The sequence below is a fragment of the Acanthopagrus latus genome, chromosome 21 (genome assembly GCF_904848185.1).
Source record: "Acanthopagrus latus isolate v.2019 chromosome 21, fAcaLat1.1, whole genome shotgun sequence".
Lineage (NCBI taxonomy): Eukaryota > Metazoa > Chordata > Actinopteri > Spariformes > Sparidae > Acanthopagrus > Acanthopagrus latus.
Window position 1 is genome coordinate 9,106,670 of NC_051059.1, and position 25,295 is coordinate 9,131,964.

Consider the following 25,295-nt stretch of genomic DNA (forward strand, 5'->3'; position numbering starts at 1 on the left):
GCAGCAGCATGCAAAATACCTGGACCCTGAAACCAGTGTTGTGACAATTCACACTTCAGAAGAGCTAGCTCAACATTCAGTTCACACACACTGAAATGAACCAGTTCGATCGTGCTTTTATTTTACAGTACAACATTTGATTTGTAATTTAGGCCCTGCAGGGATGGATAACTGAGTAGATGAGTCTCTGTGTTTGGCGTAATGATGCCACCACCCTGTAGCCTCATTTAGTCACTTGTTAGCAACCGCCTTTTAGTGTGGTTTTTATGGATACATTCAAGTCATGGCAGGACAATGAATCGCCCACAGCTGGATTTTTCATCAACTTTTCATCAGCTTTTATTTCCTGCTATGAAACCCTCTTCCTTTTAAAGCTTGGTGCCATAAACTGGTACGAGCATTCGCGTTTGGTTTTTGTTGTTTTGGTTTTGTTGTTTTTTTTGTTTTTTTTTAGAAATGGATATGTGCAGTTCACCAGACACCAAAACACGAACACATTCAGAGAAGGATAATTCTATTTTTTTTGGTTGTTTGATTTTGTTTTCACATTTAAAAAACAACAACAACAACAACAACTCATAATGCCTTTGAATTGCATTGCAGAGATGTCTACTGAAGTTAGCACACTAACCAGTAATGGTAAGAAGCCCCATTGCTAGCAGTATGAACATTCCACTGGTCCCTGATCTTACATACGGCACCTTTAACTAAAACTGTCAACAGAATATGGAGGAATAACAGTTTTGATTTTATGATATTTATCTATTGTGCTGCAAAGCATGTTTAGCATGCTAACCAGCTAACCCTGGCCCGTCTCGGTCAAAATATCCCGTGCTAGCGGCGCAACCACCAACAGTTCTCTGGAGCTCTGAACTTCGGGATGCAAGCTGCACTGCTAACTGAGCTAAAAAGCCAACGGCAGCCTCATTTAGCAGCAGTTAGCGGTTACTTTGACACGCTGCCACATATTTGTGCCGAGTATGAATTCAACATGGGAATTCTGACATGATGTACCTGTAATGCTGGCCGCACTGTATTTGCTTGAGCTGGTCTGGTACTGTCCATGCTCACTCACTGACATGGCTCACCGGGACACTTTGGAACATCATTGTTAACATCATTTAGGAGCTTTAACTGGAGTGTATGTAGCGCACTTAGCAAGTCCTCACTCAACTTAAAACTTGTCAGTCACTTTAAGCAAGGCTTCATGTCCACTTCTATCTCTATAGAAAGCTGCTAGGACATTTTGTTTGCTTTCTCTGAGACTGACCTGTTGTCAGTTGCCCTGGCAACCGCGTTCACCAAGCATCATCTCTTGCAGCGTGTCGGGGCCGTCACTTGGGGGCGGAGCCTGTCGGTCCGTGTCGCTCGTCGCCCACACTGATGCCTCCTCACAACCAGAGAGGGTGTTACAAGTGAGCGCCGACAGGAGGACAAGTACGTGACTCTCGGGCTGTCTTTGTCCACAGTAGTGCTTGACAAATCTGGGATTTATTTAATGAACGTGAGAGTGATTTCTCTCTCTTTTTCCTTCTCTCTCTTTCTTTTCTATCAACAGATCTCATCATCATCATGAGGAAGATCACCGGCAAACACTTGCTGTGCCTCTTCTTGCTTTCCATCCCGCTGTCCTGGGCAGAGGACACGAAGAAAGATGTGAGGAAGACTGAGAATGACACAGGTGAGGGTTCAGCCCGGTCGGACGATAATTTATGTGCACGTTCATGCAGTTTTATTTTTGGTTTTGAGTTGAGTGCGGTGCGGCGTTCAAAGGCAACAGCGAACATCCCAAAAAAAAAAACAACAACAACATCCATCCTCCATATGCCATAATGAAACGGGCTGGTTTTGCAAAGTGAGTCTGGTATGTGAAATTAAATGTTGCGAAAATAAATATTTGAAGTGAGGAGAGACAGAGGTTGTTCATACCTGCGTTTCCCCCTCACATTTAAATGTGTATTTAAAGAGGAATAATGGAGTTTTGGAGAAGGAAATCAGACTTAGAATTTTTATATTTACAATATTAAAGAAATAATAATACAAACTCAGGCATATTTATCGTTTCCATGACTGAGTAAACTAAGAGGAAAATAAGGTTCCCAGGACACTGTTTGAAGCTAGAAAGGTGGCAGGGTCCGCCACATATAAACAAAGTAAAATAGTATGAAATTGTGTTGTCCTTTAAGGTCCGTTTGTTTATTCAATCACGAAAATGAAAACAGTTTATTTATGTATTTAGTTTTATTGTCATCTGTTTAAATTGTCCTACCCATCATTTCGCAGTGCACCTTTAAAATATATTTGTGTTTGAAAATCGGCATTTCCAGATTTAACCTGAGTAAAATTCCCATCTTGAATTATTTCTGTAAAGTAAAGCCCCCCCCCCATCCTCACCCTCCTCACCCCACAATAAAAAATGACAAATGACATGCAGCTAAATCAAAGACAAAGAAAAACAAAATGAAAAACAGCCAAATACAGCATGCACAAGACCACTGAATCTAATAAGGAAACAAGTGAACAGCTTCAAATCAAATTGAATCAGTTTGATTTATATAGCCCAAAATCACAACCACATTTGCTCGTCTAGACCCTCGATTCGAGAGCGAAAAAGCTTGCCATATTAATAAAGATGAAAATAAAAACCTTTGGGGAAGAAAAGAAAAAAGGAACCTCAGGAAGAGCCGTGTAGGAGGGAACCCCCACCCAGGAACAGAACCAAACAACAAAACAAAGTTTGTTTAGGTTAGATACTATTCAATGATGTAGAATATATGTGAAGACTGTGGATCCAGGAAGACAATGTGGCTTTAGAGGATAAATTCAAACTCAAAATTTCAATTTTGACACAATTACTGACGTAGAAATACACACTCAGAAATATTTATTTTTTTTCCATGACTGAATAAACAAGCTGTTCCCGGAGGAAAATAAGGTCCCCAGAACACTGTTTGAAGCTAGAGAGGTGGCAGGGTCCGCCACATATGAACAAAGTAAAACAGTATCAAGTTGTGTTGTCCTTTAAGGTGAGTTTGTTTATTCATTAATGGAAACAAAGAGGGTTTGTTTCTCTTTGTTTAGTTGGTTTGAGCATAAAAAGAATCAGTCAGTGATGATCTTCACAGTTTATTAGGCTCACATCAGAACAGAAAACAGCTCACTCCTTTCGACACAGAGCCTTCTCCACAGCACTGCTTACACTTAATCCGTCCTCAGGAGGATTTGCTACGAAGCGTTTTACAATTTCCCAGTAGTCGAAACATTTATGAATCCGTGGAACCTTGTCAAACTCATCGTTTAAGCACACAAATATGTTGGAATTTATTGGTTTTCCAGTTTTTATTGCAGTTTGTTTGTTTTCAGCGTGAAAAGAAACCCCCGCTGTAATTAACGTCATTTTTTTTTTTAGACATTTCGAAATGTCATCGAAATTAAATGTGTTGTAAATGTTGCATACAAGCGTATCTGTGTAAGTGGATGTGTTTGTACGATGATATGTTTTTCAACACAAAAAGCGTTTGCGCAGCTGCTGTCGATTATTGAGTTGTAACACAGTTTGAGCAGGACACATGCAGAGTCTGTCCGGCTTAAAGTTCACACATTCCATAATTCCTGAGTGTTGTGTGCCATACTAGGTTTAATTCATATAAAACAAGACACTGAGTTGTGTGCTAAGCTTGCTTTGGTGCAACAAACATTGTGAAACTTTAACAGAATCACTCAGGGATTTTGTCTCCTGTAAATTGCACCATTACAACACCAGCCAGTCAGTTTGATGATGATAACTGAGTAAAGAAGTGTCCCTTTTAAAGTAACTTGATGTGTAGCTGAAAGTCGTCGTTTGTCACTGATCTCTAACTGCTTGGCATGGCAGTGCAATATATGGCTTCATGAGGTTGATATTACAGACTTGTCAGCAAGCAGTTGACGCACTTGCAGTAGACACAGAGCGACATGTCTCATTTGGAGTCAGTATGTCACATATATACACTCCTTTGAGATCTGTTTTTGATAAAGCATCCGGCTTCTTAGCTGCTAAATTTTCAACTCTGCGCAGCTAGCTGGTCTAGCTGCTAACTTTGTTGGCCAGTTGGGGAGGTGGTGTCCAGCATGATTATCAGACCTTTTTCTGATAAAAGTGAGACTCATCCAGATCTCTAATTTTGCTGCCATAAAATAAAAAAAAAAAAAACAAGAAGCTGCAAGAATGCAAAAATGCTCCAAGAGCTGACGATGACTGCGGGGTCTGGCAGTAAATCTTTGGCCATCTTTGGGTAAATCTTTTTTCTGGGCCCAGAAGACTCAGCTACACTCAGCAACAAAGACTTTAATAAGAAAGTCTAAGAAGCTCAGCACTGATCTGAAAGAGCGCATCACTGTAAGTACAAAGCACATGGCACAGTTGTGTCACTGCCACAGTCACGAAGAAGAAGCAAACTTACACATGCTGAGAGAAAACTGGTCAGGATGGTCAAGAGTCGAGCAAAAATAACAAAAAAAAACATGTGCAACGAATAAGAAGCCGCTGGAAGACATGTGTCAGTGTCCGCAGTTGAGCGTGTTTTGCATCAACATGGGCTGAGAGGCTTCCCTGCAAGAACAAAGCGCTTTGCTCGAGCCGCCACACCTTAAAGCAAGAAAAAGAAAAAAAAAACCCTTCTGGAGGTAAATCTGTCATCAGATTAAACAAAAATGTAATTATTTGGCCACAATGAGCAGCAATATGTTTGGAGGCGAGAAGATGAGGCCTTTCACCCCAAGATCATCAGACCTACTGTCATGTATCATGTATGCCGTGGGGCCGTATTGCTGCCAGTGGATCTGCTGCTCCAAAGACAGTAATTGAATAATGAAGGAGGAGGATTATCTCCAAATTCTTCAGGAAAGCTCAAAGTCATCAGTCAGCAGATTGGGTCGTGGGTTCAGTTGGGTGTTCCAACAGGGCAGTGATCCAAAACACACATCTAAAGTGGTAAAGGAATGGTTAAAACAGGCTAGAGTTGAGATTTTGGAATGGCTTTCCAAAGTCCCGACTTGAACCCCGTCGAGAACATGTGGACTGTGCTGAAGGAACATGTTTGTGTCAGGAAGCCAACAAATTTAGTTGAACTCTATCGGTTCTGTCAAGAGGAGAGGTTGACAATTCAGCCAGAAGCTTGTGGATCGCTATCAAAAGCGGCAAACTGAGGTCAAAATGGTGGTGAGGGACATTTAACCAAATATTAGAATTACTGTATGTATATTTTTAACCCAGTGCATTTTCAGAGGGCCTATTATAAATTCACTATTAAACCAAACTTCATGACTGCTTACATATATATTCAAAAACAGTAAAAGGTACAAATATGCTCCACTTTATGTTCGGGTACAATATAACATTGTCTGGCATTTCAGAGCTCTGGAAATATTGGCATGTTTTTCTCTTACAAGGAGAGCTATTTGGGATTATAACGGCTCAAAAAAGGTGAGAAAAGAAATTCATTTTCTGTTAAATGTACTTGTTGAGGAGTTCATGAAAGCAATGAAGGATGTATTCCACCCAAGTGTCATTATTTAACGTCCACTGAAAGGGCTTGCTTTTGTCAGTGACAGGCTGGGGCAGTACCGTCTAAATGCCAGTTTTGTAATGGTTCTAATTATAAGGAGTTACTGCCCCAGTGATGAGCTTTTGTACCCCTAAAGGTACAAATTTAGCACATTATTTCTGACAGCGTTCGGAGCTCCAGATTGCCATGACACACGTTCTTTATGTCAACTTCTGACCACGACTGTATCAAAAAAGTGAAAATCAAAGTGTGGATGCGGGCCTCTCTATCAGCAGGAGAGGAATGCAACACCATCAGGCTGAATTTAGCTATTTCCTGTGATATCACTGATGTTTCAACATCAGGCCAAAGATTATCTCCACGGTATTGAGATGGAGTGAAAGATCAGGCGCGGAAGCCATTAGTCATGATGCAGAAGGGAAAAGGTTAGCTCCAAGAAAGAGGATTTTTGATTTGTTGCCTTGTGAACTATACAACATCCAGATTGTAAAGGACACATTGTGGTACAATTGGCCGTGTCTGAGGCCATGAGAGAGGAGGAGCGAGGTCGGTTTAAAAAAAAAAAAAAAAAAAAAATTCCATTGGAGTGATGAACATCATAGCTGCTGTTTCTGTTTGCAAGTAACAAAACGCCAACGAAAAACAAGAAACACACCCCACCTTCTGCAGTCTACATACTGTTCTTGGTACTGTTTGGCAGTGTTAGATGTACAAAAACAAAACAAAACCACCGATTTGCACTGATTTCATGGCCCTTGATCCAATCATGGAAATGTTCCTACTTCAGCGCAGTGAAGAAAAATAAATCAGCAGATAATCAACAAAGACTGTCTGTCAGCAAAAAAAAAATCTTTTCAAAGACAAATGGAAGGCCAGTCGTTAAAAATGAAGGAAAGTAGGAATTTGAATGCATGAATTTGCATATTTTTTTTTACATCTTTTGTAAATCTATTCTAATTGTAATCTATTCATCTATTGGTTGATCATCAAAACTAATAAAATATGCAATCCAATCTGCTAAAAGGCCCAGTGGATAACTACGGGTGCCGTAGCTACACCACGTAGAAACGCCATGCAGCTTTGTGAGACTCCTCCTCCTCGACTTTAGTTCTGCTTTCAACACGATCCCGTGTCAAATGAAAAAAAAGGTGCTCCAGCACCCGATCATCACCACGCTTTTCACCGGTTTGACCACCCTCTGTCCGTGAGGAACCACCAGCAGCCAGAGGCGGCAGCTACTAGTGTGGATAAGGCTGGAGATGCACCTCAAACACGTCCCTGTGTGTCCATGTCAGGAAGCCTTGGAGTCATGTGACAGTGTCGGATTTATCATTATGGATTTATTTGACAAATTCTCCAAAAAGAGTTGGCTGGATTGCAAAGCTTCAGAGGGACTCGACTGCCCCTGAGCCCCCTGTTTGAGCAGCAAACAGATTCGGGGCAAAACGTGTTAGTCCAAAATCTTGCTTCCAGCGTATCAGAAACATTTTGTTGCATGTGAAATCATCAATCCCAGAGTTGACTGTGTATAGTGTGAGACACAGTGATTATTTGTTAGTTGCCTGATCAGACAACTGCATGAAGCATTACCCTCGCCTGGACACAGTTCATTTGCCCTGAGCAAACATTACTGTTGCACCTGAATACCATTTACCATCCAGGGGGTGTAATATCACCGGACTATGGAATCTGGATCGGGACGTGGATAGGTGACATCAGTCTGATATCCGATGAGCCAGTCACATCCTGATCAGAGCCCAATACTGATACAAGACCGGATCAATCCCATCCTTTTTAGATGTAACTAAAATGTCTTCATTTGAAAAAAAACGTGCTCCGCTGGTTGTGGCACCCTCCTAATGTTGGTGTGACTGCTTGAAGTTCACCCATCATGGTTTGTCCAGTGTTTTCTGAGAGTGCCTGCGCTTTTTCAAAAAGTTTCTAAGGACGGCTTCCCAAATCAGGCCTGAACTAAACTTTCAGTACCCAACAAAGCCATTTTTTGTTCTTCTTAAAGACATTTTCTGAGGACAGGTCAACCCTCCGTCTCTCCTTTCATTCAGTAGCGTAACATCAGCTACGTGCAGCTGAATGTTAGTCAGACAAGGGAATCGGTTCAGCACACGCCGCACTTCCTTCCATCTAATTTTCATCGGTTTTTGGAAAGTTGACATTTAGAAGACATTGGGATCAAACTAGACAATAAAACTAGCTTTAACCTGCAGAACAGAGACATCTGCTGAAGCTGCCGGCAAAGGCTCGCTGCCATTTGCATACTCAAAGCACTCTGTCTCCACCCCCCACCCACCATCTGTGGGCGATTTACTACTCCCCGTTTTCTCACCACGCTCTCCGGCTCCAAAAAGAATAAGTGCTCCTGTATTACACGCACTGGCCCCCAAATCATTTGTCCACCAACACCGTGTCTGTTAACAGAGCCATCACTCTGCTCAGACCACCCGTGACCCCACGACCAATTTTTCTGTGTAGAACTGGACGAGACCCAAGATCTGAGGATCTGAGCCTGTTGGAGGTAATTTTTTAGAGCTCTGAAAGTGTCCTCCCGTTCACACACTGAGGAGCAGATAACGGTACTGCTGCTGGGTTTATGCCCTTCTATGGCCCTGTCCAGCTCTCCTCGCGTGACAGCCGGTCTCCTGGTATCTTAAGACTGTGCCAGGAGACACGGCAGTCCTTCTTGTGATCTTGGGTTGCAGGTGCCACCTACCATGCTAGTAGTGACACGGCAAAACACAAAACTAGAGAAGAATCAGTTAGGATGGATAAGGAGAGAGCAACTGGCTGTGGCTCAACATGCTCCATTCCCTTTGTGGGGGTTGTCTTGCTTTCGCCTCTCCATTACACCTGCTGTCACCTTAGTTTGCACCAAAGCAGGTGAACTGCCTTGGTGTCAAGTGTGTTTCCTTATTCTTTTGAGCAGGGTATTATCATTGCTGTTATTGTTCTTTTTTTTAAATGTATTGTTATTACTGTATCGTCACTCTCATCTCCCTTTCCTCCTTCTCCATCTCTTTTTTGTTTTCCTGTGCGTACTGTAAAGCACTTCGGTCAACTGGGCTGTTTAAAGTGTTATATAAATAAAGTTGTGTTGAGCTGAGACTTTTTTCGGATTCAATCAAACGCAGACTGCTCAGTGATAAATCCTCCTGCCAACAGGCAAACGAGTTTTGGAGAAAAGGAGGCTGAGGGAGGCCAAGAGCAAAGAAAGTAGTAAAAACCACATTTGTATTACAAATGTTTGTCTTGAGATGTTTTATGTTGTGTTAAAACTCTTCTAATTAGCAAAAAGCTTCTTCTTCGTGGGAGCCAATAAAGCACACACTCAAAAGGCTCCTACTCTGGCTTTGTGAATGGTCAACTGGATGCTGAAATCGTCAAGTCAGAGAGGGTTTATTTTCCTCTCTTGCTCAGGGCTACAAATTCCTTGTATCACAACCCAGTTTTGTTAAAAGGAAGGTCAGCATGCCAAGCTCCCCACCACTGTCCACCGATTAGATCGTGCTGAACCTTTACCACCCTGCTTTTTGGTGGTGAGCTCATATGGCAATGACACAATGTTGGTTAGGTCTGGTAAGGGTTAGGGTACAGCTTCCAAGCTCACACGATTGCATTCATGTTGTTTCCTTTTGTAGAGAGTCTTTTAATACACACACACAGAACAAAGAGAGGGAAATAAGACACTGCATGTTGTTCTTAAGTGCCTTTTAATGTCGGCCTCTTAGTCAGGGAAACTAAATTGACTTCCGATTTTATAAATCACTGTTATCAACTCTGTTTTTTGACCATAGTTTGGAGCCAGGTGAAGACCAGGCGACTGTTTGCGAGGCGAAAGATTTCTCCACCACAGGAAAGTCGCATCCCTGTAAGATCCCTCTGTTCATCTTTTTTCTTTCTTTCTTTCTTTCTTTCTTTCTTTCTTTCTTTCTTTCTCCTCTTCAGTAAGCATGCTTGTAAATGTTGGAAATCAGAAGTTCCTAACTGAAGGTCGTGTTTTAACGCGACCGTCTGAATTGGTGAGTTTGATCCAAATGTAAGAGGGGTTAACTTGTTGGACATAGCAAGAATTCAAAGGTAGCTCCAAAACATATATAAGGGGCAGTGTGTCAACAGTTACAAACAACTGCTGCTAACTACACTCTGTAGCTAGCTGTTGTTAGCTAATTAGCTAATAAGCTCAGTTAGCCGTGTTGAGCAGAGAGTCTTTTCACATCTCACACTGTGAATTGAAGATTTATTTAGGCCAAACCTGAGGTGATTGTAGTCATAGGGCCTGATTTTCTTGTTTGAAACATTCAAAAAACAAAAACTTTATCATCAGAATGTGAATGTGTCTGTGTCTATACATTGTGCTGCAGTGAGGTTTACTGAAGTGCCCATGCTAACCAGCTAGCCCTAATTCCCATAAAGTTAGAAAAACATGTCTTCAACTTATAATAATATCATATAGAACATTCGGTGTCCTTTTGCACAAGTTTTTCATTAAAACTTCAAAACATAACCGTTCACTGAGTTAAATATTCAAAACACAATTTTTGATGGTAGCCCCGTGTCAGCATATGGTTTGTTTAGCGTATCATTACAGTGTTTTCTTTTTAAATATAAATTCTCTCTGGGTGAATACTCTCCCTGTTGGCATTTTCTCAGAAGCACAGGTCAAACGTCATGACTCCTGCGCGTCGCTGCAGCCGCCTGATGGAAAACTGCTCCTCTCACGTGCCGTGCTGTGACCCCTGCGCCTCCTGCCGCTGTCGACTCTTCAACACCATCTGCCACTGCTGGAGAATGAACCCCCTGTGCTTAAAGAAGACGTAGATGAAGCAAAAACACACACACACACACACGCACGCACACACACACAAAAAAAAAACAACATGCAGACACAGACCAGCACCTGGTCATATGTATAGTTATGAGACATTTTACCTAGAGGTGTGTGTGTTTTCCTGTTATACATCACAGGTGCAGTTCGGAGAATATTCTTAGTCTTCGGCACGAAGAAGAGACAAACAAGAAAACCACAAACCTGAGGTTAAGTGTGGACTGTGTAGTTTAGGGGAAGAAAACAGCAGAGAAAACTCATACTTAACTGAGTTTTCATGCCTTAAAAAAAAAAACTAAATAAGCAAACTGACCTTAAAGGTGCTATTTGTGAGAAAAAACACATCACATCATTATTTGATGAGTTGGGAATGAGACTCAAAAAATATTTTTTTCTTGTTAATAGCACCTTAAAGGATAACACAACATCATACTTTGTACGTGGCGGACCCTGCGATCTTTCTAGCTTCAAACAGTATTCAGGGGACCTTATTTTTCTCTGAGAGCAGCTTGTTTATTCAGTTCTATAAATATTTCTGAGTTGGTATTATTACCCCATTGATGTTGTAAAAATGTAAACTCTAAGATTTGAAACCTAATACTGCCCCTAAAGATTAGAGTTCTTTCCATCGCCTGTGGCTTCAGCACAGACAATAGAAAGAAAGATGGTGATCAAAGTTTGACGCTTGTGTTTTTCTGTCGTCAGTCTCCTGAGAAATGAAGAAGAAAGTACTCACAGAAATGTTTACAGGATATCAAAAATACCCATCATACAATTTAACAAAGGACACTCATGTGTGTAGACAATCACGTGTAAAGTGTGTGCTGTGCCTCCGGTATTACCCACACTGTTGCTGCTTTTCTGTTGTGTTTCTTACCGCTCTCCTGTCATGTTAAGCATGTGGGAGCCCACAATGACTAGATTTACATCAGAAACATGTGTGGGTCCTCTCACCAGTTATACATGTGGATTTATGAGTTAAAGCTACTGTATATTTTTGCTATTGAATAAACACTTCATAAGCCTCCATTGCCATTCTGTTTTTCTTCTTTTCCTAGTTGCTTTTTTTTTTTTTTTTAGTGGGATTGTCCTGAGATGCCTTAATGTAAATCACTTAAATGTGGATTTATGGGAGGAAGCACCATTTCATTTAGAAAATATGAGACAGGATCAAAACAAAGCCAAAAAGGAGTTATTTTGCCAATCTTAAAATATCTTGAGGGTAAACCGGGACTTATGCTCCTGAGTATTCCAAAATAAAGCAGATTTGCATCTCTTAACTCCTATCAGTTCACTCTGTGGTCTGAAAATTGTATTAACTTGTACTGGTATGCTGTTTGCTCCTCTTCTGATGGATATTGAGGCGAAGGAAGGAAATCTGACTGCGTGGACACACATGCAGACACGTTTTGACTGATGGTATATTTCACAGAGGTTGTCACCTGTTCAAGCTGCTATCGCGGATGGGGTTTTTTTTTCACGCTTTTATCAGTCAGTACTCCTCTTGCTTCACAGCAGATGCCGTTATTCCTCTGCACCGGAGATCCTGAGATGGCATCTGTTTGATTGGCAGCTCATTTGGTCAGACAGGAGCTTCTAGGCCCGCCCTAGAGAAGAGATTTCAAATCCAGTAACATACAAGTGATTGCATTTTCTTAAAGCAAAGACTTGAAAATGATGCAAGTTTATGTAGTCTTATGTGATTTTTTTTTTTTTTTTGCCCCAGTTACTCTCAGGTAAGTGTATTTTAAGATAGTAAAATGCAATTCTTTCGATAGGCACTTGGATTTTCCTCTGAAAAACAAGTCTTAAGTGTCCATTTTATGCATCTAATTTGAACCCACACCATGTACGACTGTATGGTGAGGTGGTGTGTTCCAGCTATTAGGGGCAGTTACAGGTCATCTGTGGCCATAGTTCTACATAGAAAAATGTAGGCAAAAAACTCCATAGAGATGAATGACAGGAGAACTAAGGGAACTGGGGGGGAGATATGCATATAAACATTCAAAAGAGCCCACAACTATATGCCTGTTCCTCCAAATGCGTCACAAACAGCTTTGATTTTACTTTGAGCGAGACTGGGATCGGCATCTCAGCCTCTCAAGAGCAGGAACTGAGATGGCAGAGAGGGTTAAAGGTCAGATCTGGAATTTTTTGGTGTCAAAGAGGAAGGGAAAATAACTGCATGAATGTTAGTCAGAGAGGGAATAATGCAGAAGTTACCTTAAAAGAGGCACCACTGCACTGTGAAGGGAGACATCACTCCCAAGTGCAGCCGGGCTTGTTGAGAGCTCATTTGGCGTCATGGCAGAGCTCACTTTCAACGTGGATCATGGCTATCTGGAGGGGCTCGTTCGAGGGATGAAGGCCGGGATTCTGACCAGCACGGACTATCACAATCTGGCCCAGTGCGACACACTCGAGGGTGAGAACATTGTACCATGTTGTCATTTTTGGAATGTATCAGGCCTACAGCTGCCTCCTTTTAAAAATGTTCTTGTGTGCGCGGGCGCCTCGAAGGTAGCTGCCGCTCCTTATCAGCTTCTTCAGCTGGAACCAATTTTTCAAGGGGATTAACTGAGTTCTGTTTCCAAGAAAGAGCTGGAAGAGATGGAAGTCGGAGAGAGCGAGACCACAGAGATATTAGGTTGAAGTATGTTTTCAGGATTTTAATTCTGTGAACAGAGAATGAATTGTAGAAACTCATCATATATCACATTGTTTTGCATATAATCTGTATGTCTGTAGTGTGTGGGTCATAATCAGCTGTACAGTGTGCTCAACAGTCAGAAATAGCCATGTGATTAATGAACTGTGTCATGATTCAACTCCAGCAACCAGACAGGAAGTGGCTGTGGAAAAAAAAAATGATTTCAGAGACGCCTGTGATGTGCTGGACACGACTTAAGCAGAGACAATGAAAGGACTTGCAAACAAAAACAGGCAATGTGTTTCCTCTCCTCAGACATGAAGCTGCACCTGCAGAGTACAGATTACGGGAAACTGCTGTCCTCATCTGAAGAGGACCTGACTGTGTCTCTGGTGGACAGCAAGCTGAGGGCAAACCTGGTGACTGAGTTCAGCTGCCTTCGCTCCAACGCCCTGCCTCCGCTATCAACCTTCCTTGACTATATCACGTATGCTTTGACACGACATGTGCTAGACGATAAATTACACAAAGGTCACAAGATGAGCAAACAGCCACATGACTCATTTACTCCCTGAATATATCCATTCAACAGTTTGTCTTGCTTATCTCCAAAAGAAACCTAATTATGCTGGATATAAAGGCATATTTGTAGGGAACGGAGCAATATAAAATGCCCTGCAGATAAATAAAGGCACATCCGTCTACCCTGCTCTGTTGCCATAGCTACAGCTACATGATCGACAATGTGGTGATGCTGATCACCGGGGCCCTGAAACAGAGAGATGTGGCAGAGCTCCTCCCGCGGTGTCACCCACTGGGAGCCTTCGACCAAATGGCAGCTGTGGGCATCGCTCGCACCCCGACTGAGCTCTACTCAGCCATCCTGGTGGACACACCGCTGGGTAAATGCATCCAATTATCTGTCGTTTAATCACCAAAGATTTAGCAATAATGGTACCCTTTCAGTCGCAGACCCTTCGCACGTCACTAAGCTAATTATCCATCACCAGGTTACAGTGGAAAGTCCTTGAAATAGGGAGGCCCAAATATGACAAAAGACAAATTAAATAAATTAGTCTGTTCATTAGTCAACTTACTAGGCCTAAAATGTATTCGATGCATTAAAGACACGGTAAGCTTCTATCATATCAGTATCAAGTATGAATGTGTCTAATGCTGGGAAGTCCACCAATAATCTCATCGTCTGTCTTTGGAATCTTAATCTAAGTTGATTTAACTCTGAAAAAGACTTAAAGAGAGAACAACTCATACAAGTTCTGAAGAGGTCTTAAATCTTAAAGGTGTTTACCAAAGTTAAATATAACATGCAAATCTACCATTCATGACTTAGTAAATCAGAATTTTGACTTATCAAACATATTTTTAATTTTGCCGTCCATATTCATTTTAACCATTGAAAATAAGAACAAATAGGGGGCAGCATATCGCTAGAGTAACCGCTAGCCGCTGCTAACTTAGCTGCTTTAGCTGGTTAATGCTAACTTGTATCATTGCAGGAAGATACATGGGTGTCAGAACTGCTTTTTAACCTCTGTTGATATTTTTTGTATCTAAGTACTGAAGTTGGTCAAACTGATGCCCACCCATGTGTTGTGTCATAGCTCCATTTTTCCAGGATGCTGTGTCTGAGTCCAACCTGGATGAGATGGAAGTTGAGATCCTCAGGAACAAACTGTACAAGGTGACTTCAGCATGGCTTATGACAAAAGTACAACATCAAACTGAGGCTACTCTGACAAATAGCAGTGTGTGTGTGTGTGTGTGTGTGTGTGTGTGTGTGCGTGCGTGTGTGTGTTCAAGATTCTGGACGGTAAAGATTTACAACCGTTTCAAATATGTGTAACAACTGCAGATGTTATAAAGTTGTGCAACGATGAGCTGAAAGCTTATGTTACCATGTTTGGTTGAGGGCCAGGGTTTCTGAGCCAGCAGCCAATTCTGAGCTCTATGGATTTGTTTTTTTCATAAAGGCATACATCGAGTCTTTCCACTCCTTCTGCAAGAACATCGGTGGTGTCACAGCAGACATAATGTGTCCTGTCCTCGAGGTACTGTGACCGTGTCCATTCATGGATTTGTTGAATTTCCACACACTATATCTGACCTCCCAACGAAAAATGCTCTGCCCGTATGTGTGTGCGCTGCAGTTTGAGGCGGACAGGCGGACATTCATCATCACAGTGAACTCCTTCGGGACAGATCTCAGCGGCGCAGATAAGACTGCACTGTATCCATCTTGTGGCAAACTTTACCCTGAGGGGCTGCGACTGCTGGCCAAGGCAGAGGACCATGAGCAGGTCAAAGCTGTGGCCAACTGCTATCCAGTGAGTCTCTGATTAGAGCGTCGGTGTTGTTAATAAGTCAGACACTTGGTTTTCAATAACAATATCATTTTTTTTGCAGGAGTACAAGCTCATTTTTGATGACCCTGAGCCAGGATCTGATTTTAAGACTCTGGAGGACAGATTCTTTGAACGAGAGGTAACGTCAATTTGTAATGAGTCAAGATATGTTGGCACCCCAGATGATTTCTAGTGATCTTATAATTTAAAACAAACACTTGGACCGAGCAGCACATTACATACCTCTTCTTTTCTTTTTGAGCAGCTTGTTTCAATTATTTTGAGGCAGTGCACACAGGTAAACGGTGCATCTGCCTTTCTGGCTTCAACCCTCACCCCTTTTTTTTTCTTTTCACAGGTGAAGCTGAACACGCTCGCTTTCCTGCAGCAGTTCCACTTCGGAGTATTTTACTCCTACATCAAGCTGAAGGAGCAAGAGAGTCGCAACATTGTCTGGATCGCTGAGTGCGTCACACAGAGACAGAAGTCCAAGATACACAATTACATACCCATCTTTCCGGGAACACATTAACTGAGCAGTAAAGAGATATGTGTAGGATAATTTAAAGGTGCAATCTGTAAGAATTGGCCACCTGTGAAATTACACTTCAAACAATTAGAGGGCAGCGCATCGCCAGAGTGACCGCTAACTGTAGCTGCCATTAGTTAGTTAGCTAAGTTAGCTGTGTAGCTAGCAGTTTGGACTGGGAGCTCAGGGAACCTTGGGAGTTTCGGTGTCCACATCCTTTTCTGCAACACAGTATATATATAAGTCAAAAAGTTCACATTCTGTTGATAATTTGTTTAATTTGTCTGCAATTGAAATGATAACATATTGCACCTTTAACATACAGCTATAAGATATCATACATGGAGGTAATAAATGCACTTTACAAATAAGTATTTGTTGTATGTCTTTATGATCTAAGTTTGGTTGTGAGGATTAGTTACAGTCACAAATATGTTCAGTGTTTGCACTACAGACCACAGAGAATACAAGAACGAGGCCTCTACGTGTTAGTGTGTTCACATTCACATTACTGGCACAACATCTGCATGTCCAAACAGGACAGAAGTGTGCATCAGAGGAGGTATGATATTGTGTAACTATACAATGTGGTAAAAAAAATTCAATAAAATAAAGTATATAAGTCACATGTCATAAACAGTGGTATGAAAGTGTAAGTGTGGTTTTAGCAGCTAACAGAGGTCATGAAATCACCCGGCTGTGCTCTTCATCGGCTCGACCTTTCTTCAGGCTTTCACTGAAACAAAAGGTAAAACAGGTTGAATCGTTCTTTCGTTTCCATACATTTCAAACATCTGCAGCACCACATTAAGCACAGAACATTACCAGATCAGAAACAGTTTGAGTCTATTAATGCGCATATTGGTTCTGTGGTCTGACTTACAGCACTGTGCAGGGACCTCCAGAGGTATGTAGTTCTGCTGGCAGAGATGAGCAAAAGCAGACGCTAATCTGCACGGTGCTCTGGAGGAGCTCAGCTCGCACACTGACAAGAACTGACCGGGATCCACCTGGTGACAGAGAGGCTGCTGTAAATACGAAGCTCACACGCCCACGTATTTTCTCTGCCAGATATCAAATCCAAACAAAACAGTTTCCTCCATGTCAACATCCTTCACTTCACATCAGGCAGCGTGGTTTCGCAAGTTTCGCAACTGGCTATGAAACGGTCGCGAAATGGTTTAGTCATGACTTACAAAAGCAAGTGACACCATTTGTGATTCTTAATATCTGTCATCAGGCTGGATCAGTCATTAAATGAAAACTGTTGTTCATGGTGGGGTGCCGAGGATGAATTTGAGGAGTTCCGCAGCTGGAGGAAAGAAGCTGCTTTGTAGTCTGGTGGTACAAAGTGCTTTGTTTCACTATCATCATACTACACTTATTAAAGTGACACAGCCACGAATAGCTACATTGCCTCATTGTCACGCACACTGCAAAATGAAAATAGTATTGAAATGTATGTCTTTCTTTCTCTTGCTTTCAAAAGAGATATTTTTGTAATATCAAGATATTTAAACATAAGGCAGTGGAAACACCGCCAAGTTTCTGTAGCAGCATTAAATTATACTTTTAATGGACTTTATTTCAGCTTTTCCACTCATTATCATCATTTGTACGTCAACTTTTTTAACATTTTTTAACAGACATATTAATGAATCTCCACCGGTCATTTGAATAAATGAAAACTCACACACAATGATAAATTAACTGTGTCTTACAAGCTACAGAATATGACTAGGTAAATGAACTGTTTGTGTGACTGTTATAATCTCGTGCCGTTTCTGCTTCATCTGTCTCACGGGTGAAGTTCGTGAGTTCATAAGGTCGTGTTTGCTCTTTGACCTTCTCTTATCATGTCCAGTCTGTGAATTCAGTTTATGCCCCGGTGCAAACCATGAAAGGTTTCCGAGAGGTCGGGGCTGTCTGATGGGCGCTCTGCCATCCACATGTTTTCACAGTGTCTAACATCCACATATGCTGAGAAGACTCACCACCCTGAAACAGGAACTCAGCGGAGAATCCGGAGAGGAGAACAGAAAGTCACAGCTCACAGGGCTTGCGGTCGCTTTGGGAAAGTGCTCCGACACACCTGGTGGTTTAACGCACCCTGATCTCATCTAAAGACAAACGAGATCAAACTACAGATAAGAACTGGACACTTGTCAACCACACGACAGCATGAACTGGCAGACATTAAAGACACAAGAATTTAGATTGTGCTTCTTTCGTGTCTGACCTGCCAGCTGTAGAAAAACCTGCCCAGGCTTTCAGCTTGAGATCCATCAGGCAAAGGAGAGTCGTTGCCTGCTTCGTTGTCGTTGGTCCCAAACAGGCCGGTGGACATTCCTGTTTAAATAAAAACATGTTTAATTATCTGTACAACTGGCAATGTGTCTGCCCCATGTCAAACTGAATGACTAGTTTTCCTACCATGCAACCATCCTTCAAGAGTGAAGCTGCACACCTGAAGCAACAGGTCGCATGACACTGTCGCTCCGTTCCGGTTGGACACCTGCACAATGTTTGGACCGCTTCTGACCGCCACGCCATGGTCACTGTGAAATGTGTTGGTTACAGCTTTGTTGCAGTTGGCCTTCACCTGCAAGACAAACATTTTATTTCATTTTAAGAAACATGAGCATGAGTGTTGGTGTCTTAATTTATGTTGCTCCAGCAATCGTGTTTTTCACATGGGAAAAGCTAGCTTCTTAACATGGGGTAACATGGTCATCTTTTTTCAAGGCGTTATTTGGAAGATTTGGCCATTATTTTGGTTTATAACGTCAATGGTGCAATACGTAAGAAGTGGCCACCTGTATACTGTTTATGACTGTAGCTACTGTTAACTTGTAAACTCATTTAGCCGGGTTTACACCCCTAGCACAGGACCTTGGGCCCACTGAGAGGAGGAGGTTTTCAGGCCCTGGGCTAGCTCGTTAGCATGCTAACTTAACTAGTCGCAGTGTGTCTATAAAACAGAATACATAGATGCCTCTCAGCTGTGTAAAAGTCCACTGTCTGTGGCTTCACCCAGTGGCCCTAATTTGATTGGCAAGAATCCACCTCTCCCAGTTCAACACAACCAATCAGAGCCAAGGGGAGTTTCTGAGAAGTGTCAATCACTTGCGTGCATATGCAGCTCCCCTCCCTCACACAGTGCATGCTGGGCAAAAATACAACATTACACCGTCTGAAGTTAAGTATCTCTTCTACCGAAATCATCTGAACATTGATTGACTCTGTACCGTATCCCCAGTCTTCAGACTGCAACCCGTCAGTCTTGGAGGCTCTGTTCAGCCCCAGTCTCATATCCAGTCATGTTCACTGGGAGTCAACCACAGTCAAGCCGAGCATCGTTCGGCAAACTCCTGTCCACTAATAGGGCAACTTATCTCCACAGCTAACTGAACCTCCAACTCAGACAGTCAGACATGCCTAAAAATTCAAGAAGGCATCTCTGTGCACCAACAGCTGTGAAAGCTGTACAATATGTTGTTTATTAGCATTTTTGTGGTCTCATTAAATCAGTCTAACAAACAGAACCATAAGTCACTCAACTTGTGTCCTTCCTAGCTATGTAATATGACTTCTAAGGTAAATGGGACGCACCAACAACAGAGCCACAGCAAAAGGTGTGGGTCATCAATGAGTGGCTGTGCTGTCCGCAATAGTTTCGGAGCTACCTTCAAATATCTTACAAATGACACCTTTATGTTTGTGGTGTTAAGTGAGACGAGCTCTGTCACCAACATTAACACTTGCCTGCCCATTGTGCTGAATGTTGATGGTGCTGTTATTCATTCCTATCAGAAGGAAGCTCTGTGAGTCTGATCTGAGCAGCAGCGTGAATGAAGGGTCAGCGCTGACGTCTTGGGCGAGGAGGAGCGGGCAGGAGGCCGGGAGCTCATACAGGTGGCCGTCGAACGTCACCACAAACTGATCTGCCACCAACAGAGCTTGGTCTTACGGAGAGAGACAGAATGAGAAAGACATCCTGGTTACGTTTTGTCCATGCAAATATCCTGGTTCCAACACGAGATACTGCAAAATAACTGAATCCTGCGTGACAGTGACATCCCTCAAAAACGTCAAGCCGGTCTTACGTCTAAACGGGCTGTCCATGATCTTCCTTTTGAGGCGGTATAGTTCGGCCATGGGTCTGACAGAGGCGAGGCTCTGCAGCGGCCTCAGGAGCCACTCCTCCAGAAGGATCTCCACCAGTCCAGCCTCGGCCACCCTGGACCAGGGGAGTGGTGGCAGCGGCACTGATGCAATCACTGAACACTCGCTGGAAAAACAAGAACAGCTGATTCTGAATATCTGATCTGTTTTGGTCAAGATTGGCAGAGCGAATTCAACCACCACATTACAAGTCATATTGAATCAAGTCACTGAAGACATATGTCGTTTAGACATCCCAAGAAACGTTCGCGACTTCTATGCCTAGCTTTTATCCTGACATCCTTTGAGCTTACTTCTTATTAAAACATAATGAATAATACATAACGTCACTTCTCTGACATCGTTATTCCTCATCCCACCCTCATAGTTAACATTTAGTAGTTTGTACTGTAAGAAAACAACCGTCGTAGCAGGAGCATACAATGTTATCTGTATATCTCAAACCTACTAAATGATCTGTATCTGTAGCCATGCTTCGAATCAGCATTGAGCCTGATGTGGATACGGGTTGTACTTATTATTTATTAGGAAACTATTATAGAACAGCCTCAGAGTTGAGCCTCAGACCAATGTCTCCGGTCACAAGAGGAAGTAAACTATTCACAGAACAAGTATTTTTATGAACTCGAACAGGTAAACTACAGTCAGCCACCCACATGGTATGTCCACAGGTACAGATACTGTACTGTACTATTTTTCCTATATCACACATTATCTCTATCAGATAATCGTTTCAGTCGCCATTTCAATTCCACCTGAATAAAAGACAGTTTTGTTAATGTTCCATGAAAGTTTGTTAATTTGCATATTGTGTCAAATGAAAATGTTTACCTTTCTTTAATATAAATTGCTGTTGTCCCCAAGTTCAATCCTCATTAGTGATTAAAAGAATCCTTTTTGGTTCTGGTATCATTTAGTTTTCAGTGATTTCAAATTGACTGTATTGGTGTTACATTTACAGTACATGGTGAAGACAACAAGGGTCATTTTGATGACACAGTATAAAATAAGTCATAATAAACCACAGCCATTAAACCTGAACACTTTTTAATCTGAGTCTGTCTCTTTCAGAATCACTGAGTGTGCCTGCATGATGCGATGTCACCTAGAACATCAGCATAAATGTTGCTCCTCTCCCATCATTAAAACCTGACTGATCACATTTCTTTGCAATGTCAAAGCTCAGCAACCCAACGAAAAAAAACACAGGAAAGATGAGCACACGTGAGAGGTAATGTCTATTTTTACCAAAACAATGATTTCCTTAATCTAGCCAAGTTTTTAGTTCCATATACCCAACCAGACAGTGATAGAAAACTGAAAAGAATCAAAAAATAATAAGTGAACAATGTATTTTAAGAACATCACCAATTTGGAGATATCAGGTATGCCCTAGCCCCTTGATAGTGTGTGATACCTTAAATTAGGACATAAAACTCAGTAATTAGTTCAATCTACTAAAACTGGATAGGGTGAATTGGGCCCTTTTAAGTGGGGGCCCGAGGACGCCAGTACATTAGTATTCTTAAAAAGCTCCAATTAGAACATAAACAGTAAACGCTTACTTAAAGTCTTTAGGAACAAACTGAAACATTGGACTGATGTAACAAAACACCTGTTAGGTTAAAAGGAAGTGCAGCTCTGTGGTCTGCGGGTGGCCCAGTCAGGAGGATTCAGTTTAAGTTATAAAGAAATTCTTTTCATGAAAGTCTCAGACATGTACGGTACCTGGGGGAGAATTTGTAGACAGAGGCCAGTTGTTTCCTGACTCCAGACAGAGCCATGGCCAGTCTGGTCTCCATCCAGTGGTAGGTATGCTGACCAGCCTGATTCAAACACAACACGTAACACAATACGTATTAATGAGTGTGGTGTGTTTACACACATTTCAGTGTGCTATTCTCGGATATGGTGTGTTTAGCTTATGATGTCACTTGAGCTGATGCTGCAACTGCATACATTGCAGAATGACAGAAACCTGGATCAGCTGTTTGCACGCCGCAGTATCAGAGTTTCTAGCATATCCATTTTTATCAAAACCAGTCTTCTTGTCTAATCCAGTCATAACTGGGACAGCTCTGTGCATGTAACCATACTAAAATAATCACAAAAAAATGCTTTAAATTAGAAAGTCGGCAGTGTGCAGATGTCTCACCACATCCAGAGCGATGCTGAGCATGGCAACACCGGCCTGCGCCAGCGGCCTCAGCTGGGGGTTCCCCAACAGAACAGGCAGGACCTCCACCAGCCCGTCAGTCCACAGCGAAACAGCCTCCTTCCACAACGTCTCCGGCCTCTGGCCCTTCACATCCTGGTACACACCTGCCAGAGTGGCCAGGGGCCCTGAGGATGGAGGACGACACAGTGTCAGGGTTTTGCTTTTTTACACATCGCGCATGACAGCTGCTGTAAGCGCTGTTGTCATTTTAATCAACTTCCTCTGGGTTTTGCAGTTAGCACTCCCCTCCTCCCCTCTGCCACACAACACATGAACATGCAGCGGTAATCAACACACATAGAGCAAAAAAGGATCCTGCTCTCTGTGAGCAGACATAACCGCCTCTTAATGGAGTTCTCTGTCCTGATTGGATAAAGTGGGCAAGGATACTAGAAAACGTATTTCCTTTTTTTACTACATAGGAGGAGAGACGTGTTACTGACCAAACACTCTATAACAACGATAACTGTTAGAATATACTGTGATCTAACATTCATTTAAATAATCATATATCACCTGCAGCAGCTGTTGATGCTGTTCTATGAAAGCAGCAGCGGATAAACAAACAAACAGCAGGAAGCAGAGAAGTAGGTCAGTACAGAAGCGCTGAGAGGCAAGTGAGAAAAACACATTCTAGTGATGTTCCAGTTTGTTTTTTCGTAAAAGTTTTGGCAGGTGTCATTTCAGCAGATTTTAAGTGTTGTGTGTGTCCATGCATGAGGTACATATACAGTATGTGTACTGTGAGGTTACACATGTGTTGTCAGATTCCATTAAAAAATGAAAGTCAATACTTTAAGTCCTATTTAGAACATGAAGCAGTGATACGAAAATTGCAAAGAACTGAGAATGGATCCTGAGAAAAATAAAGAAAAATCACGCACTGAAACCTTCAGAGAAGAAAGAAAATAATCCTGACAAAACTTTTCTTTTTTAAAATTTTGTTTCACAGATGAAAAACGCGGCAACATTTGGGCTGTCAAATTTAGTAGATGCCTACTTGAAGAATAAAAGAAGAATAAAAGGTGTGTTCATCGCATAAAAACCCCCAAAACAAAATAAAACAAAAAAGTGATGCCACATTTTGAAGAGAGGGACAAGTACGGTATAACCACCAACATTTGAAGTGGGAACCCAGCGCTCTACTCATCACACCACGGCAGCTTGATATATTCTTAATTTGTAAAGCAGCATTATTTATTTCTTTACTTGGCTCTGGCTGTGCACGTGCGCACTCTTTACAGCAGTATTTATGTTGTATATCATATGTATATAACTGTTGCCATGACGATGTCCTGGAAGCTTCTTGTCGGCAGCTCGTAGTTTTTTATAGATTGGTATTCATTATATTTTTGATGAAACATAAAATGCATCAAAACTACGTCTCCGTGAAGACCTGTCTAACCTTCCAGTGACTTTGAACACTTTAAACAAATCATTGTCGCCTCTCTTTCAATCTACGAATGAACAAATGATTAAAACGACGACAGAAATTTGTTCTTAGTGACTGTTGTAGGCTGTAGCCAAGGAGCGTGCTCATTATTTGCCTCAGTTCCAGTTTGTGATCTCGGTTGACTTTCCTCCTTTGATGAAATATCACAGATCTTGCAAAGCTGCAGTAGCAGAAACAAAACCCGATTTTATTTCGAGATCCTTTTGGCTAGAAGTGGCTCACAGAAGTGGGCTTCTATGGAAGCAAGACATCTGAATGACGTGATTTGCCTGCTGGGTCAGGTCTTCTATAGATCAGAGCCTAACAACCCAGAAATCGTGATCATGTGCGTGAATGATAGAGACAAGATGCCTTTTATGATTCCAATAATGGGATAAAGAAAGACAGAATTAGATTTCTGCCAGTGAGAAAAAGCAGGGAACCACTCTGTCAGCCACGAAAAGGCACATCCTTAATCTGACAGCACACCATTCTGTCATCGTAGCTCATGCCCCGGAGTGCGGTACACAGAAAAACACTTATGACGTGAGAGCTAAAGATATTTGATTGCTGACGTGACCACCTAGCGTCATCTCCTCCAGACTCACTCCTCAGTTCCTGTTGTCCCAGCAGAGAGGCGTGCTGCAGCAGGCCGAGGAAGCGTGGCAGGCCGCCGGTCAGGATGTGACGCAGGGGGCCGTTCTGCCACACAGCCAGCAAACCTCCGTCGCTGTGGCCCAGCAGAGCCTCGGCTCGCTGGAGGACGCGGAGAGGCGCGGCGCCCAGCTCCTGGAGCAACTCGCTGTCTCTGGACTGCAGCGAGGGAGACAGCACATTAAAAACTGCACAGACACACCTTCAAGTTTGCCTCGACATCATTGGAGCCCACAGTGTCGAGCAGTCACTCATCTTTACCTGCCGTCCGAATTCGACAAGGAGATGTTGTAAAGTTTTGATCCTCTCCAACAGCTTATTCCGGATCTGAGAGCTCAGGTGTTGAATCCGTGCCTGTGAACACAACAACATGCAGTATTCCCAAGTGCCATAGTCAGCACAGTAAAGATTTGGCTCATTTTTTCTGCTATTGGTGATACCTCCAACGCAGCGAGGCTCTCTAAACAGCCACTCGCTCTCAGCATCAGCCTCTGATTGGCCGATCCCACAGAAACGGCGCCAAGAGTTTCAGGTTCGCTGTCTCCGACGCTTTTCAGCACATCGAGCATCAAATCGCGATCGGCTCCGACACACGCGACCACGGCCACATCTTCGTTCAGAGCTGGACCTGTACGCAGACAGACTCTTCGTCATCGCATTCTGAATGCTTTTGTCACATTTGCAAACGGTGCGCGGGTGAGTGCGTGTTTACCGTTCATATACCCCGCTGTGGTACGAAGACATCGTCCCTCTAACGTCCCGTTCAGCCATATCTTCTCTCTGTGGTCCAGTCTGGCCTGCACCTGGACACCTGACCCCCGGGGCCCAGACAGGGAGCTGCCCCCCACCTCCACACTCCAGTTACCCATCCTAGA

General features: G+C 42.6%; 3 protein-coding genes across 4 annotated transcripts in view; 2 read left to right on the plus strand and 1 right to left on the minus strand.

Annotated features, from left to right (window-relative positions):
- The first annotated feature begins 1,301 nt into the window (after positions 1–1,301).
- asip2b (agouti signaling protein, nonagouti homolog (mouse) 2b) lies at positions 1,302–11,415 on the plus strand. The gene is made up of 5 exons (XM_037083114.1): positions 1,302–1,437; positions 1,559–1,681; positions 9,356–9,429; positions 10,212–10,375; positions 10,527–11,415. The coding sequence occupies exons 2-5, from the start codon at positions 1,573–1,575 to the stop codon at positions 10,618–10,620; spliced, it is 441 nt and encodes a 146-aa protein (XP_036939009.1). The 5' UTR covers positions 1,302–1,437; positions 1,559–1,572; the 3' UTR covers positions 10,621–11,415.
- Positions 11,416–12,685: 1,270 nt separating this feature from the next.
- LOC119011824 (V-type proton ATPase subunit d 1-like) lies at positions 12,686–16,302 on the plus strand. Its single transcript, XM_037085227.1, has 8 exons — positions 12,686–12,814; positions 13,355–13,526; positions 13,763–13,941; positions 14,662–14,741; positions 15,031–15,108; positions 15,208–15,384; positions 15,464–15,541; positions 15,761–16,302. Exons 1-8 carry the CDS (start codon positions 12,694–12,696, stop codon positions 15,932–15,934), a joined length of 1,059 nt encoding a protein of 352 aa, XP_036941122.1. The 5' UTR covers positions 12,686–12,693; the 3' UTR covers positions 15,935–16,302.
- A 1-nt stretch (position 16,303) lies between these two features.
- The window catches only part of LOC119011822, a 40,568-nt gene continuing 31,576 nt past the window's right edge, over positions 16,304–25,295 (minus strand). For both annotated transcript variants that reach the window (XM_037085225.1, XM_037085226.1), the window contains exons 62-74: positions 25,133–25,295; positions 24,861–25,048; positions 24,682–24,774; positions 24,375–24,579; positions 22,272–22,459; positions 21,845–21,942; positions 20,038–20,222; positions 19,697–19,896; positions 18,365–18,533; positions 18,171–18,280; positions 17,926–18,051; positions 16,815–16,941; positions 16,304–16,667 (exon numbers count right to left, since the gene is read on the minus strand). In XM_037085225.1, coding sequence (XP_036941120.1) covers positions 16,657–16,667; positions 16,815–16,941; positions 17,926–18,051; positions 18,171–18,280; positions 18,365–18,533; positions 19,697–19,896; positions 20,038–20,222; positions 21,845–21,942; positions 22,272–22,459; positions 24,375–24,579; positions 24,682–24,774; positions 24,861–25,048; positions 25,133–25,295 — 1,863 coding nt within the window. In that variant the 3' untranslated portion in view covers positions 16,304–16,656. The remainder of the gene's footprint in view (positions 16,668–16,814; positions 16,942–17,925; positions 18,052–18,170; positions 18,281–18,364; positions 18,534–19,696; positions 19,897–20,037; positions 20,223–21,844; positions 21,943–22,271; positions 22,460–24,374; positions 24,580–24,681; positions 24,775–24,860; positions 25,049–25,132) is intronic.